Source organism: Rana temporaria, chromosome 10 (genome assembly GCF_905171775.1).
Source record: "Rana temporaria chromosome 10, aRanTem1.1, whole genome shotgun sequence".
NCBI lineage: Eukaryota > Metazoa > Chordata > Amphibia > Anura > Ranidae > Rana > Rana temporaria.
Genome location: NC_053498.1, coordinates 130,713,872 through 130,728,233, shown reverse-complemented (window position 1 = coordinate 130,728,233; position 14,362 = coordinate 130,713,872). Strand labels below are relative to the sequence as shown.

Sequence of the window (14,362 nt, the reverse complement as noted above, 5' to 3'; positions counted from 1 at the left end):
GAACAGGGGGGGGGGGGGTTGCATTCTATGGAACGCTTGTTAACAGGCAACATGGCTGCCGCATTGTTTACAGAAGACAGGCACTCTTAAGCCACTGTTCGCCAGTGATCACACACACACACATCATAATAACAAGAAACGATATTTATAATTTTAAGACTATATATATCCCTTTCAAATAGGGTGCACTAAATTCAAAAATACCATCTAACGTTATCAAATGTTTACAGTTTTCAGAGGTTGACATTCGGTTTTTTGTTTTTTTTAAATGACAGGAAATAAAAACAAATTGTAAAAAAATCGGCAGCATTTTGTACCCAACTTTTCTAAACGTTAGTAAAAAGGGACAAAAAAAAAAAAAAAAAAACCCCAAAAAACAAAAACTGGTTTACAGGCAACTCAACCAGTCTCAGAAAAACATTAAATTACAGTTACTCGCACTGAGAATGTTTGACCCATATTTATCAGTCAAAAAAAAAAGAGAGCTCGTCACCCATAGCAACCAGACTTTATTTTTATATTAAAAAGAAAAAGTTTTAGCAAATTTGGTTGCTATGGACAACGAGCACCAGACTCTTTTCTTGTCTCTTGATAAATAAGGCTCTTTAATTAAAAAATAAAATGCCCAAAGACCTATTCATGCGACTGCCAGCCAGCGCTAAACAGCCTGGAATTACTGACTCTCAATGGAGAACATAGAATGCCATTAAATACAGATTATTATTATTTTTTTTCTTTACTGTGCAAACCAGATTTATACAGAACTGCGTACACATGGAAAAAAAAAAAACACAATGATACAGCGAATGGATAAAACAGATGAAATTATGCTTTTAAAAAATCATTCCATGAGCTGGATGCTTTGTAAAAATGCTAGGCCTCATTTACCAAAAAGGGTTGGCAGAACTGTTCAACCTCTAACAGGTTCTGATTTCCATTTCACTAATGCAGAAGAGAGACAAGATTTTGATGGGTTGCTATGGCAACGTAGATGTTTTGATGAATGAGGCCCCAATTTTTTGTGAATATGGTCACAGTATGGGGGAGGAAGCCTGTTCTGTTATATTGTGGAAAGCAGCCATTTTGCCTGGAGCCAATCACTGAAGCCAAACATTCAGAAAGTGTATTTTCTATATAGGAGGTGCAAATTCCTTGTGAATCGCTTCTTTGCTCATCAAGTCTACAAATGCCTGCCTGTGTGTAGTATGTAAAGCACACGTTAGGCCTCGACAGAGTGAAGGAGGCCAATTAGTTGAATAGCCAACTCAAATCCATTTAACTGAAGCCAGGGTGAATTCAGATGGGTTGCTATGGGTACTGCACGTGGGGTGTATTTGATCAAACAGTACAGAACCCACCTTATACTGGTCTAGCTGATCGGCTTATACTGGTCGGCTGCCCTGGGCACGATGATATAATGTGAGGTGGGGGGCGCCTCAAGGCGATGAACGAAGGGTATTTGTATTGAAAGGGGAAATTTGGGGGGCGCCGGGAGTATTGTTCTAGGAGGAGAAATTGGGGGGGGGGGGGGGGGGTGAAGTGCTAAAAGTGGAAGAAGATTTGTGCTAGGAGGGGAACATGTGTACTAGGAGGGGAAATTTGGCATGATCGCCCTTGGCTCCAGATGACCTTTTCTGGCACTAGTTACTGTATATAATACTCCTTGAACTTTACAAGCACGTAACAGTTCAATAAAATGCATCACAATTAAACAGTGGACCTTGTAGAACAATGTATGGTGGGTCGTTAAGTGGTCCATATGGGTTACAATCAATTGTACAATCTCCCAATGGGACCCCAATACAATTTATTTAGGTGCCAACATAGAGGGGCTGCCAAGACACTTGGCTACTGCCTTACGGAAAATGCTGCCGGTACACTTTTTTGTGTGTTGACAGCTTATTTAAAATGAATGGGTTGATTAAAAAAAAGCCCAACCTGAGGCCCCCAAAGGGTTAATGCTCGTTATGTCTAGGGTGCTAAAATAAGAAGAAATACGTACCTTACTCCCATGCTCCAACAGGCTCCCGGGTCACTCCAGCCTCCTCTTTAAGCCCCCATGTACACTTGAGAACCGACCAGAATAAAAGACCAGTGCGTGTAGTGGCTGATGAAGAGGAATAAGCCCTAGAAATACGTTCCTGTACATGTCCAAGGAGTGGCGTCAGACAAAGGGCAGTTTCCATGGGACTACTTGTGACAGCTGGACTTCCTAGTTTGAGGCTCTCCCCCCACAGTGATTCCACGGTGGTCCTAGTAACCTTGGAGTATTTAGCTTCCATTTCCCCTGGCCAGGGCTGGGTGACAGCCACTGCAGGAGATTGGTCTTAGCCCACTTGGTCTGTAGAGTAAGAGGTCTGTTCATTTCCAAATTGACTGACTGGGCGTGCATTTTATCTTTCTAATAAATGTAATGAATGCTTTTAATACTACTCCATTTGTATTTTGTTGCGCTGTTCCTCCCTTTTTCACCCATATACACTGAGCCTTCTGTAGTGTGGCTACACTCAACATGCAGTGTGTCATTCTTTGTAATTGTGACTGTTCACATTTCAAATCCCAGTCAGCTGTAAGCTTGGTGTCCTACATGCAAAGAAGTTAATTACCTTTTTTTTCAGTGTAATCCGCCATTTTTGGCCCCACAGTCTTCAATAGAAGTGCCTTAAGGGGGCTCCTGTCCATAATTGCATGCTTGCCCCTTCCATGTTATAGTGCGGAATTAGAAGCTCTGCATTATGTGTGACAATACCGGGGGGACAGCCCACAGCCTGGAGTTTCAGGGAGACGAGAATGGCACCACAGTGGGGGTTAGTGTAAGTAATGCTAGTTCTGGTTCTACCCCTTAGGCACAACGAGCATTTAACCCTTGCAGAGGTGTGTGTGTGTGTGCCCCAATGCAAGGGTGGATGCTGGCTATTTTCCGGGGTCGGGCTTTAACACGTGTTACAAATGCAAACGTGTAAAGATCTAAGAGATTTACCAACAACTATATGGTGACAGGGCCTACGAAGACAACTCTTTCAGGCTAAATCCAATTAGACTGTCCCATGTTCTACATAGTTCTTGTAACCAAAGAGACTTGTGGGGCTGTAATGTGGGGCCAGATTTGGGCAGTCTGTCCCACTTACCATTTAACTTGTCCTCTACATTCTTCACACATTACATACAAGAGGTTCAGGATGGCTGCCAGCAAATGGTGAAATTCACATGTACAACAAACAGACTTGAAGTGTATCTGAACCCAAAAATGTAATATATTGCAGATTACTAGTCCTTGGTGTGGTGGCTGCATCTGTTTTCTTTATTAAAGTGAACGTAAACCCTCCTATCGTTTTCAGCCACGAAAACTGCCATCTTGGCCTTTGAGCTTCTCAGCTGCCATGATGCTCCACATGTGATCAGTTATGACACCAGACATCGGATGGTTTGAGGGTTTGGTTGAGAGCACAACCAACGTGACAGTTACATTCCGGTGATCTGACGATATGGTTCCGGCTAACGAGATGGTTCCTGTAAGGACTGCACAGGCGCAATCCTTGCCGACGGAAATCTCCGAACCTCGGCCGGCATCCAGGGCGACGTGGAATTTGAGGAAAGTGGCCAGTCGGCCTCACATCCTTGCTTCGCTCGGATGACTCGCTCCGCTCGCTCGGCCTCCTGGCTCTTTTTTTAACATCCTCCAATCCACAGGGATGTTTAGGATTGAGCCTGGATGCCGTCCGAGGTTTGGAGATTTCTGTCGGCAGGCGCAATCCTTACAGGATAGGGGAACCTTAACGACAAGTCACCGACACGTGCCGAAAATGTAACTTTTTTGAAACGTAAATGGATGGGTTCACTTCCGCTTTAAAGGAAGTCTTTTCACCTAGTAATCCTACCAAATCACACATTTCCTTTCCCTGGGTGGCTACATCACTTCTGCACTGTATCTATGGAGGAGCCATGGCTGTCATCCTAGGACTACAAACACGTATGTATCTCTTCATCTCCGTTACATAGAGGGCAGGGCAATTGCTAAATTACAGAAAATGGCTAGGAAGGAAAATGTTCCTCGGTGTGGCTCACACAGGAAGTGACAAGGACACGGCGTTCCTGGCAAGATCAACATTTCCTGTAATTTCTGAAAATATTCTTAGTATTAAAAAAAACAAAACAAACAGGAGTGTAACCTGCTATATATTACATTTTTGTTACATGATTTAGTTATTTAAGCAATAAGGCAACACAGAGAAAACTAACCAAGCAACCAATCAGAATTAATATTTTACAGGTTAACAAATCTAATTGGTTGCGATTGGATCCCATGTGCTTTGCCCATCACAACAGTTCTTTACTAAATAAGCCTTTTATCGTCTCTTGATAAATAAATTGTGCCGTAATAAACATAAAAAAAAAAAAAAAAAAAAACACCAAAAATGATTTGAATCTATACACACATGAATGCAATTCTTAAAAACACGATGGATATGTTAAAGGGGTGCAGGTTGGAAGACATGACGGGGTGAACGTTAGAATGATCTAAGTTATCAGCGCGATTTTGGTTGAGCTGCATTAAAAACGTGACAGAGCCTACGCGACCTCTGCGATACTGACAGGGAGGGACAGCGACGTCCGAACACAGGATATAAACATACCTTCATCCTCTAGGAAAAATAGAACTTCAATATTTACTTTATAATTTAGATATAACAACTTTGTGCATTTATGCAAATAAATAAAAAAATACAAAACATAAAAGGATAGAAGTGAAATAAAACTTTGTCTGGCAGGCATTAAAAGGTAAAAGTGCACCTGTCACTCACACTCTGTGTGGCGGCAGCCATCTTGTGTACGGATGATGTGCAGACAAGGGGAGTAGGTGGTGGTCGGTTATTTTCTGCCCCAGGTGTCACCGGCTTGGCCGAAAACATTGGCTCTGCCCACGTAGGGGGCTTTAGGGGTCATGGGTTTGCGACTATGGAAATGGCTGCCGCCCGAGATGCCTAAGAAACAGGTACATTCTGGTACTTCATCCGCGAAAGTCTGGCAGGCTTTCCGAAATAAAGATTCTGTATAGAATTCCTTTTGTACAAAAACGCTGGCACACCCCTGTAACAGGATAATGTCACTCGAAATGTCTCAAAGTACAGAATGCGTTACACCATGGGCTCAAGAAAACAGCGTTCAGGACGAGACACTACAAGCACAAAGTGCACAGGTTTTTTTTTTCTCTTGTTATTTACAAATACACAGCAGTTTTTCAAGTTTTAAAAAAAGAGAAACAAAAAAAAAAAAAAAAAGAAACAAAAAAAAACATAACCCAACAGAATAAACCTTACAAAATGAAATCCAGTAAAGACAATTTTTACAATACACCGGCATCGCTAAACGGACAATGAACATTTTTACACACATCTCATTCTCTATTTACAGCAATTACAAAATTAGCGATGCGGCAATTAAAAAAAAAAAAACTCCCTATGACCCGACAGAGTAAAAGGCTCACTTGACTTGGTTCTGTAAACGGGTTCGTACACCCTCTCACAAGTACACACATGGAAAATGCCTGATCCACAGCTAATCACCAGTCCGCATCTTCCTCTATGTAATAGTCAGGTGTGGTACCGTCAAATAAACCGGGGTCTAAGGATTTCCTTTGTTTTCCCCGTGCAAAGACTCTTGAAATGGACCCAAAACCCATTTTCTCCTTTTTTTTCTTCCTCTTCTGGTCTTCAAGATCTTCTAAAGACTAAAACAAAAAGAAGGGAAGAACAAGACAAGAGTATAACAAATGTAATTGTTAAAAGGACAATCAAAATATCCACCATGCTACTACTATTTGGTTGTCCCATTTGGCTCATGCAATTCTTTAAAGTGAATGTGTGCTGGGTATTATTTGTACAGACCAATGTTCCTGCTGAACTGCACCATAAAAGGTTCCCCTCAAAAACTTTTCTTGTGACTTAGCCCAAGCCCCCTGACTTGTTTTGTGAGTTGGGAATTTGATACCCCACATCTACATCCCATAAAGTGCCTATGAGATCTATGACAAGCCCATGTATGGTCACTTAGGAGACCAGAATATCAAAATTCTGACTTTTCTGAATGTTGGTGTCCGAATAAGCACTCTGGCAGGCTCTGGAGATCCAATTCATCACATGAAAATTATTTCCTGATGGCCAATGGTGTCTTCCTCTAAGGCAGTGATGGTGAACCTTGGCACCCCAGATGTTTTGAAACTACATTTCCCATGATGTTCATGCACTCTGCAGTGTAGCTGAGCATCATGGGAAATGTAGTTCCAAAACATCTGGGGTGCCAAGGTTCGCCATCACTGCTCTAAGGGATACATATCTCTTTTTTTTCTTGACCCGCCAACAGTCACTGCGATCCAATGCTTACGGGATGTAGGTGGGCCCTCAATGTCCTCACCTACATTGCAGGACTCTTGGTTCTGTATGGTGATGACATTGCAAATTGTATGAACATGGCCTCTCCACAGAGAAGTAGATCCATGGGAAAGGTTTATGCATGAAGAAAGCTTGCGGGAGCAAGGAATAAGGGAAGCATTTCTACTTATTCTTTACCCTCTAGAAAAGCCTCTCAACCTTTTTAACACGAAGGAACCCTTGAAAAACCTTTCCGGTTTAGGGAACCTCTACTAATAATTCTAGATGTACAACCTTAGTGTGAAGGTCACTGGTAAGAATTCTCATTATATTCATTGTCATTAGAAAGAGTTCCACCCTTACAGATAACTAAAGAGATTACTGGTGTCAGTGGTTATTCCTTCAAGAGGCAAAAGTTGCTCACTGCTCAAGGAACCCCTAGCAACCTCTAGGGCAGTGGTCTCCAAAAACATTGGCCTGCCCAAATGCAGCCCTTCGCTAGCCTCTAGCCGACTCACGGGCCAAATGGGGCCCTTCGCTAGACTTTAGCAGACTCATGGGCCAAATGGGGCCCTTCGCTAGCCTTTAGCTGACTCACGGCCAAATGGGGCCCTTCGCTAGCCTTTAGCCGACTCACGGGCCAAATGGGGCCTTTCGCTAGCCTTTAGCAGACTCACGGGCCAAATGGGGCACTTCGCTAGCCTTGTTCCGGCCCGCGAGGCCATATTCTTCCCACTGACACCAATAGTGGAGCATAATTCCTGCCACTGACCAACAATGGGGCAGTATTCCTTCTACGGACCACAGGTGCCATGTCATTTCTTTACTCTCACTGACCACAAAGCCTGTGGCCTTTATTCCCACTGAATCCAGGAATCGTTTCTAACCACACTGGCCACAATATGGGCCTCAAAGTCTGAAGTAAACAGGCCCTTTGCTTAAAAAGTTTGGAGACCCCCTGCTTTAGAGGAACCCTAGTTGCCCTTTGCTTAGAAAGTTTGGAGACACCCATACTTTAGAGCAGTGTTTCTCAATTCCAGTCCTCAGGCCCCCCCCCCCCCCAACAGGTCAGGTTTTCCATTATTTTGCACAGGTGATTTGATCAGTTTCACTGCCTTAGTAATCACCACAGCCTTTTCATCTGAGGAAAATCCTGAAAACCTGACCTGTTGGGGGGGCCTGAGGACTGGAATTGAGAAACACTGCTTTAGAGGAACCCTGGTTGAGAAATGCTGCCCCAGACTAAATGAGCTGTGCAGGGGAGGGAGCACAAACTACCGCGATTACATGGCTGACTGGTGTTATACATATACAAGGTGTATTTTAGGTCCAGTGGGAGAGGTTTTAGGGCTGGGCAGCATGGTGGCCTACTAGGCACTGGGGTCCTCAGTTTGAATCTTAACCAGTTTACTACTGGCATGCCATGGAGTTTGAATGTTCTCCCTGTGCTTGCAAAAGGTTTCCCCTGGGTATTCTGGTTTCCTCCTCCACACCAAAGATTTGCTGGTAGGTTGATTGGCTTCTGTTGTAATGGACCTTAGTATGCAAATGTATGCATGTGAGTTAGGGACCTTAGATTGTAAGCTCCTTGAGGCCAGAGACTGATGTATATGTAAAGCACTGCGTTGTCTGTGCTTTATGTAAAAAAAATAAAAATACATAAAACAGTGCAGCTTGCACCCACAGTGGAACTGCAGCCCATCAGTGCTGTGTGTACGTCTTGCAGGACTGATGTCCTGCAACACAATACTACCTGGGTTCTACATGTATAATGTTTGTATGTTCTCCACTCATCCATGTGGGTCTTCTACTGCAATGCAAATATTTTCTGGTAGATGAACTGGATTCCGGCCAAACTGAACATGCTGTGTGTTTGACTGTTATTATAGATTGTAAGCCCCATATATACAAAAGGTTCAATGTACTGTGGAATATGTCTGCTCTTTATAAATACCGGAAATCAAAAATATGACACAACAAGCAACATTTAGACACTTGGGCACAGCGGACACTACACAGGCACAGCGGAACTGCCATTCACAACTGAGATTTCCATTTAAAAATAGTCTGATTATGCTCCAAAAGCCAGTGATTTCATGCTGCCTGGACCGATCGTCTGCGGCTGATTGTGGACAGGAGCATTAAGCAAACGCCGACAATGGTACAGCTAGTCAGTGGGGAGTAAGTTTGTGCGAAGGATTACGATGGTGCCCAATCAAGCATGAGCAATTTTTGGTGTAAAAAGGAAAATCACGCGGAAATTACGCATATAACTTTAGAAACATGCTCCGTGACTCCCGTTCCGAGGGACTACTAAACAAAAACTCATGTCAGAGGGATTAATGATGGTGCATTAGCAAGATTCTATTATATTGGTTTGATTTGTGTCTATGCATAACTCCTGTACTGCAATGCGCTGAACATTCAACTCGCATAGTGAGACACAGAGGCATAACTAAAACCTTCAGAGCCCCAGTGCAAGAAACAATGAAGAGCCCCCTGACCCCCCCAATCCTGGGGCCCTTTACTCCCGTCGCAGGACCCTTTATTACTGTTCCACAGTGTGCCCCTTCCCTGCTGTCCTGCACAGCCCTCAATCTCCCTCTTGAAAGGACAGAAACAGCTCTGTACAGAGCTTCCCATTCATTCACAAACTGAACCATAGTAAACACAGTTTACTGTGCTTCAGTGATAAATGAACTAAGTGAGTGATCAGTACCAATCAGTAACTCTGTCCATTCAGAAAAGGAAGGGGCCGAGAAATAACATATATACCGCCCCTTTCCCCACAAACTATACCGACACAACCCCTGCAGCATCTGTCGGGAGAGGAGAAGGGAGAAGGAAAGCCGGCAGAGCTGTGGGGGATGAGAAGAGGCCAGGAGAATACACAGGGGCCTGGGGGAAGCAGGACCAGGATAGGAGTGGCAGCATACAGAGAAACTGATCCCCTCCATTTTATGCAATTTGGATAACCCCATATATTTATTGCAAAATAAATTCAAAAACGTCAGGTAATTAACCGCTTACAGTATTTGTAGCTGTTGACTTAATTTTTGGAGGGGGGGGGGGGGGGGCTTAATTTTTGCATAAATCCAGATGCAATAAAAATAAAATCATTCAAAGTTTCAGCCCCATTCCTCCAATCGCAAAATGAAGGAAAAACGTTCTGGACAGCCGCACTCCAAAAATAAATTGCTTTTATTTTAAAATCAAAAACACACAAAAAGCATGCCACAGCAGACGGAGTAAAAAGCTGACGCGTTTTACACCAAACTTTAATGCCCCGTCTGCTGTGGCATGCTTTTTGTGTGTTTTTTGATTTTAAAATAAAAGCAATTTATTTTTGGAGTGCGGCTGTCCAGAATGTTTTTCCTTCATTTTGCATCATTCCATGCATTGCCAGAACTCGTGGCTTTGGATCAGGTGAGGAGACTTTCTGATTAGTATCCTAGAGCGGTGATTTCTCTTTTTCCCATTCCTCCATCGTTTGGTTCTTTTTCACCCGATGTGGTATGAAGACCCCAGTTTAGAACATTCATCAGCAGATAATACGGTGTACCTTAACCCCTAGATCCGCTTAGACCAGGGGTCTCCAAACTTTCAAAACAAAAGGGCCAATTTACAGTCCTTCAGACATGGCCCTTGAGAGAAATTGTCCTGGCGTCAGTGGGAGTAAACAATGCATCTTTGAAATTAGGGGGAATAATATCTCATTATTGGGGTCAGTGGGAGGACTAGTGCTCCATGATTGGGGTCAGTGGGAGGACTAGTGCTCCATGATTGGGGTCAGTGGGAGGACTAGTGCTCCATGATTGGGGTCAGTGGGAGGAATAGTGCTCCATGATTGGGGTCAGTGGGAGGAATAGTGCTCCATGATTGGGGTCAGTGGGAGGAATAGTGCTCCATGATTGGGGTCAGTGGGAGGAATAGTGCTCCATGATTGGGGTCAGTGGGAGGAATAGTGCTCCATTACTGGGGTCAGTGGGAGGAATAGTGCTCCATTACTGGGGTCAGTGGGAGGAATAGTGCTCCATTACTGGGGTCAGTGGGAGGAATAGTGCTCCATTACTGGGGTCAGTGGGAGGAATAGTGCTCCATTACTGGGGTCAGTGGGAGGAATAGTGCTCCATGATTGGGGTCAGTGGGAGGAATAGTGCTCCATGATTGGGGTCAGTGGGAGGAATAGTGCTCCATGATTGGGGTCAGTGGGAGAAATAGTGCTCCATTATTGGGGAAGGAATAGTGCCCTGCCCCTGGTGACCGTGGGAGGAATAGTGCCCCGCCCCTGGTGACCGTGGGAGGAATAGTGCCCCGCCCCTGGTGACCGTGGGAGGAATAGTGCCCCGCCCCTGGTGACCGTGGGAGGAATAGTGCCCCGCCCCTGGTGACCGTGGGAGGAATAGTGCCCCGCCCCTGGTGACCGTGGGAGGAATAGTGCCCCGCCCCTGGTGACCGTGGGAGGAATAGTGCCCCGCCCCTGGTGACCGTGGGAGGAATAGTGCCCCGCCCCTGGTGACCGTGGGAGGAATAGTGCCCCGCCCCTGGTGACCGTGGGAGGAATAGTGCCCCGCCCCTGGTGACCGTGGGAGGAATAGTGCCCCGCCCCTGGTGACCGTGGGAGGAATAGCGCCCCGCTCCTGGTGACCGTGGGAGGAATAGTCCCCCGCCCCTGGTGACCGTGGGAGGAATAGTGCCCCATCATTGGTGCCAATGGGAGAAATACTGCCTTGTTGATGTCAGTAACAGGAATTCGGTTTCATTGTTGGGCCAGAAAAAAGCAGGCAAAGGGCCACATCTGGCCCCCGGGCCGCAGTTTGGAGACCACTGGCTTAGACTATAGAAGGCAATTTTGTAAACCACATAGATTTCTCTTTGTCGCTTTAAATGACTTGCAATGATCCAGTCTAAATTTTATTGTTGCAACAATTATCCCTAATCAAAAGCGAAGTGTAAATTCCCAAGATACTAATTTGACATTTTTTACTTTCCTCATAAATATTTCATCTGACATTATTAGGACCCGGAGTTTTATTTCGGATGCCCAGGACGGTCGTGTTGTTTGTCTAGCAGCAGCTTATTCCCCTGACAGAGGCGGATGTGGAATTAATCATCGCGCTCCTTTATTCGCACACATATACGTTTTCCTCACTTCCATATGTCAACTCAAATTCCTCGGCTTTGTATCCAGGAAACGACACACGGGCGACTTTGCTCGATGGAACGCGGCCGTTACCCGTCATCCTCTCCTCTTCCAGTCTATGCAGACAGGCATCCAGCATGCACAATGACAGCAACAGATAAACAAGAAAAGGCTCAGGAATGGATGGAATAGAGGAATAAAAAAAAGAGAGACCTACACTACCGTCTTACATTGCAGAGGGAATGCGTTCGGTGCCTTGGCGAGTTGATATCACTAGGTGTTGACGACCTGTCACCATCCGCGGCGGATGCGTCGGATATGATTGAGGGTTGCCGAGAATGGCAAGGACTTACTCTGACACCTAATGAAGAATAAAACAGCATGAAATAAAAACAATAAGACCCCGAAAAACAGAATTCCATACACGTGTGCAGGTTCCATCTTACCGATCGAAAAGGCCCAGAGATGGTAGGAAGTCGTTGCGTGTTCAACTATTATTATTATACAGGATTTATATGGTGCCAACCGCCTACGCCGCACTTACAATGAAGGCAGACAGTACAGGAGGAATCCCAGGGCCCTGCTCCTGAGAGCTTACCATCTATTAACATTCTTGTGTGGTTTTTGTTCTTTACGCAGTAAACCCATTCACTAAATACTTGTTTTTATGCTTGAACGTGCTAGAGTCATTCCAAGTCATTTTAAATCTGCAGCAGTCATTAAAATAGAAGCGGGTGATCCTGCCAGGAAGGTATTTGTTCAGACACTTCCTTTATAGGGTGACAACGCTCTGCCCCGTCTTCCAATTAAAGTGGTTCTAATTTACTTACCGTATATACTCGAGTATAAGCCGACCCGAATATAACCAGAGGCACCTAATTTTATCACGAAAAAATGGGAAACGTATTGACTCGAGTATAAGCCTAGGGTGTCCATCTGCATGCCTCACTGTGCCCATGCCTCACTGTGCCCATGACTAGACTTGCGTTTAACATGGGAGTATACATAAGGGGTGCCCAGCTTTGAAAAAAAATTGGTGGTCCCCTAGACAGCAAACTTCGCACACTTCTAGAGGAGAACTGGGGCAACATGTGTGCCAAGTTTGGGGTCCAGGAGTCCTACGGACGACCGGTACCGGGTCCCCAAAGTTACCGGAGAAATCACTGTTTAACATGGGAGTCTACGGAAGGGGCTCCAGCGTGGTTTGGTCCCGCTTTCTCCTCATTGGCTCACTAGCTGTGACTGACAGCAGCAGGAGTCAATGGCTCCCACTGCTGTGTGCATTAATGAGGAGAGAGAGAGAGAACTGGGAGAGCCGGATTGAGATGGGGCTCAGGTAAGTATAGGGGGGGGGCGCTGCACAAAAGTTTTTTACCTTAAAGCGGAGTTCCACCCAAAAATGAAACTTCCGCTTTAAGGGAAAGTGACCCCCTGACATGCCACATTTGGCATGTCATTTATTTTGGGGGGGCGGAAAGCCACTGGTTTCAGCTCCCACTTCTCACGGGGCACTGCCCCAAGGAAGTTCACCCCTCCCTCTTGGCAATCATCTGGGACACGTCACAGGTCCCAGATGATTACTCGGCCAGTCACAGTGCGCAGCACGGCTCGCGCAATGCGTGCCCGGCTGTAAATCCACAATGACAATGCCGGCGCCGCAGAGAGGAGGGAGAGACGAGCGGGGCTTCGTTCGCCCGCATCGCTGGACAGGTAAGTGTCTGATTATTAAAAGTCAGCAGCTGCAGTATTTGTATACTTCTTTTTTTGTAAGAACTCCGCTTAATGCATAGAATTTAGGGTCATCTGCACCATGTTACATGTGTTGGCTGCATTTTAATTACGTTGTGCTGTGCTACAATGCAGTGTGCCCCATGTGCATTTCAGCGTATTAACTTTGAATGGGCTGTTTAGAAGTTTAAAGTTATATTACCCCATTTTTTTTTTTTTTTTTAAGAGGAGATGGATCCATACTTGCATTACATGGTTCATGTTTAAAATGATCCGTTTCTCCCCTCTCCTGGTCCCTAGGACACCGCTTTCCACCTCCCACCCCTGCCAGTTTGCAGGTGTCTCCATAGCCAACAAGATGCTCATGCATGCACACTGCCAGCTGGTACACGTATATGTAAAAAAATCCTTGCAATATACACTATTATCTTTTTTTTTTTTCTGTTAATTTTTTTTTTTTAATAAAAAGTCAGTGCCTTGGTTGACAAATCCTGTTTACAGTAAAGACTTGTCCCCAGTCTATCGGCACAGGACCAGTCACATGAGGAAAGACCCTGTTTCCTAAGATGGGGTTTGCTCTCAGCTCACCACTGGAATACACTAGGTCACAGGCAGACCAGCATAGTGGCGGGTGGCTTCTACACTATATTACCAAAAGTATTGGGACGCCTGCCATATTGAGTTGGCCCACCCTTTGCAGCTATAACAGCTTCAACTCTTCTGGGAAGGCCGTCCACAAGATTTAGGAGTGTCTATGGGAATATTTGACTATTCTTCCAGAAGCGCATTTGTGAGGTCAGGCACTGATCCCAAAGATGTTATATCGGGACTAAGACTGGGATGTCATTAAAGTTCATGTGTGTGTGAAGGCATCCCAATCATAGGTGTGCACAGTCTATTGCATTTGGGTGTGCACCTCAAAGCTCCAACACCAAAGTGTGTGACATATTTACCAGCCTCTTCCCTGCTCTCCATCCTGAAACAATGGGAAAGGGGGGAGCAAGGGGGACCCAGGAAGCAGAAAGGAGAGGAACGGGAACAGGAGGGTTAGTGGGGCTGGCATATATTGGCACAAATCCCCTGTATTTTCCCTCTTGTGGCAGCCAAATTTCGTCAGAGGGGG

General features: G+C 45.2%; 1 protein-coding gene and 1 non-coding gene across 8 annotated transcripts in view; both read right to left on the bottom strand.

The window, feature by feature from the left end:
• Positions 1 to 4,644: 4,644 nt before the first annotated feature.
• KAZN (kazrin, periplakin interacting protein) overlaps positions 4,645 to 14,362 on the bottom strand; it is a 266,812-nt gene continuing 257,094 nt past the window's right edge. For 4 of the 7 annotated variants that reach the window (XM_040326266.1, XM_040326259.1, XM_040326260.1 and 1 more), the window contains 2 exons: positions 11,742 to 11,872; positions 4,645 to 5,728 (listed from right to left, as the gene is read on the bottom strand). In XM_040326266.1, the coding sequence (XP_040182200.1) occupies positions 5,561 to 5,728; positions 11,742 to 11,872 (299 nt within the window). In that variant the 3' untranslated portion in view covers positions 4,645 to 5,560. Of the gene's footprint in view, positions 5,729 to 11,728; positions 11,873 to 14,362 lie in introns of all 7 variants that reach the window. The other 3 variants (XM_040326261.1, XM_040326263.1, XM_040326265.1) reach the window with 3 other exon arrangements.
• Positions 13,746 to 13,871, bottom strand: LOC120916669. Its single transcript, XR_005744079.1, has one exon. It is a non-coding gene; the product is annotated as a small nucleolar RNA SNORA65 (small nucleolar RNA).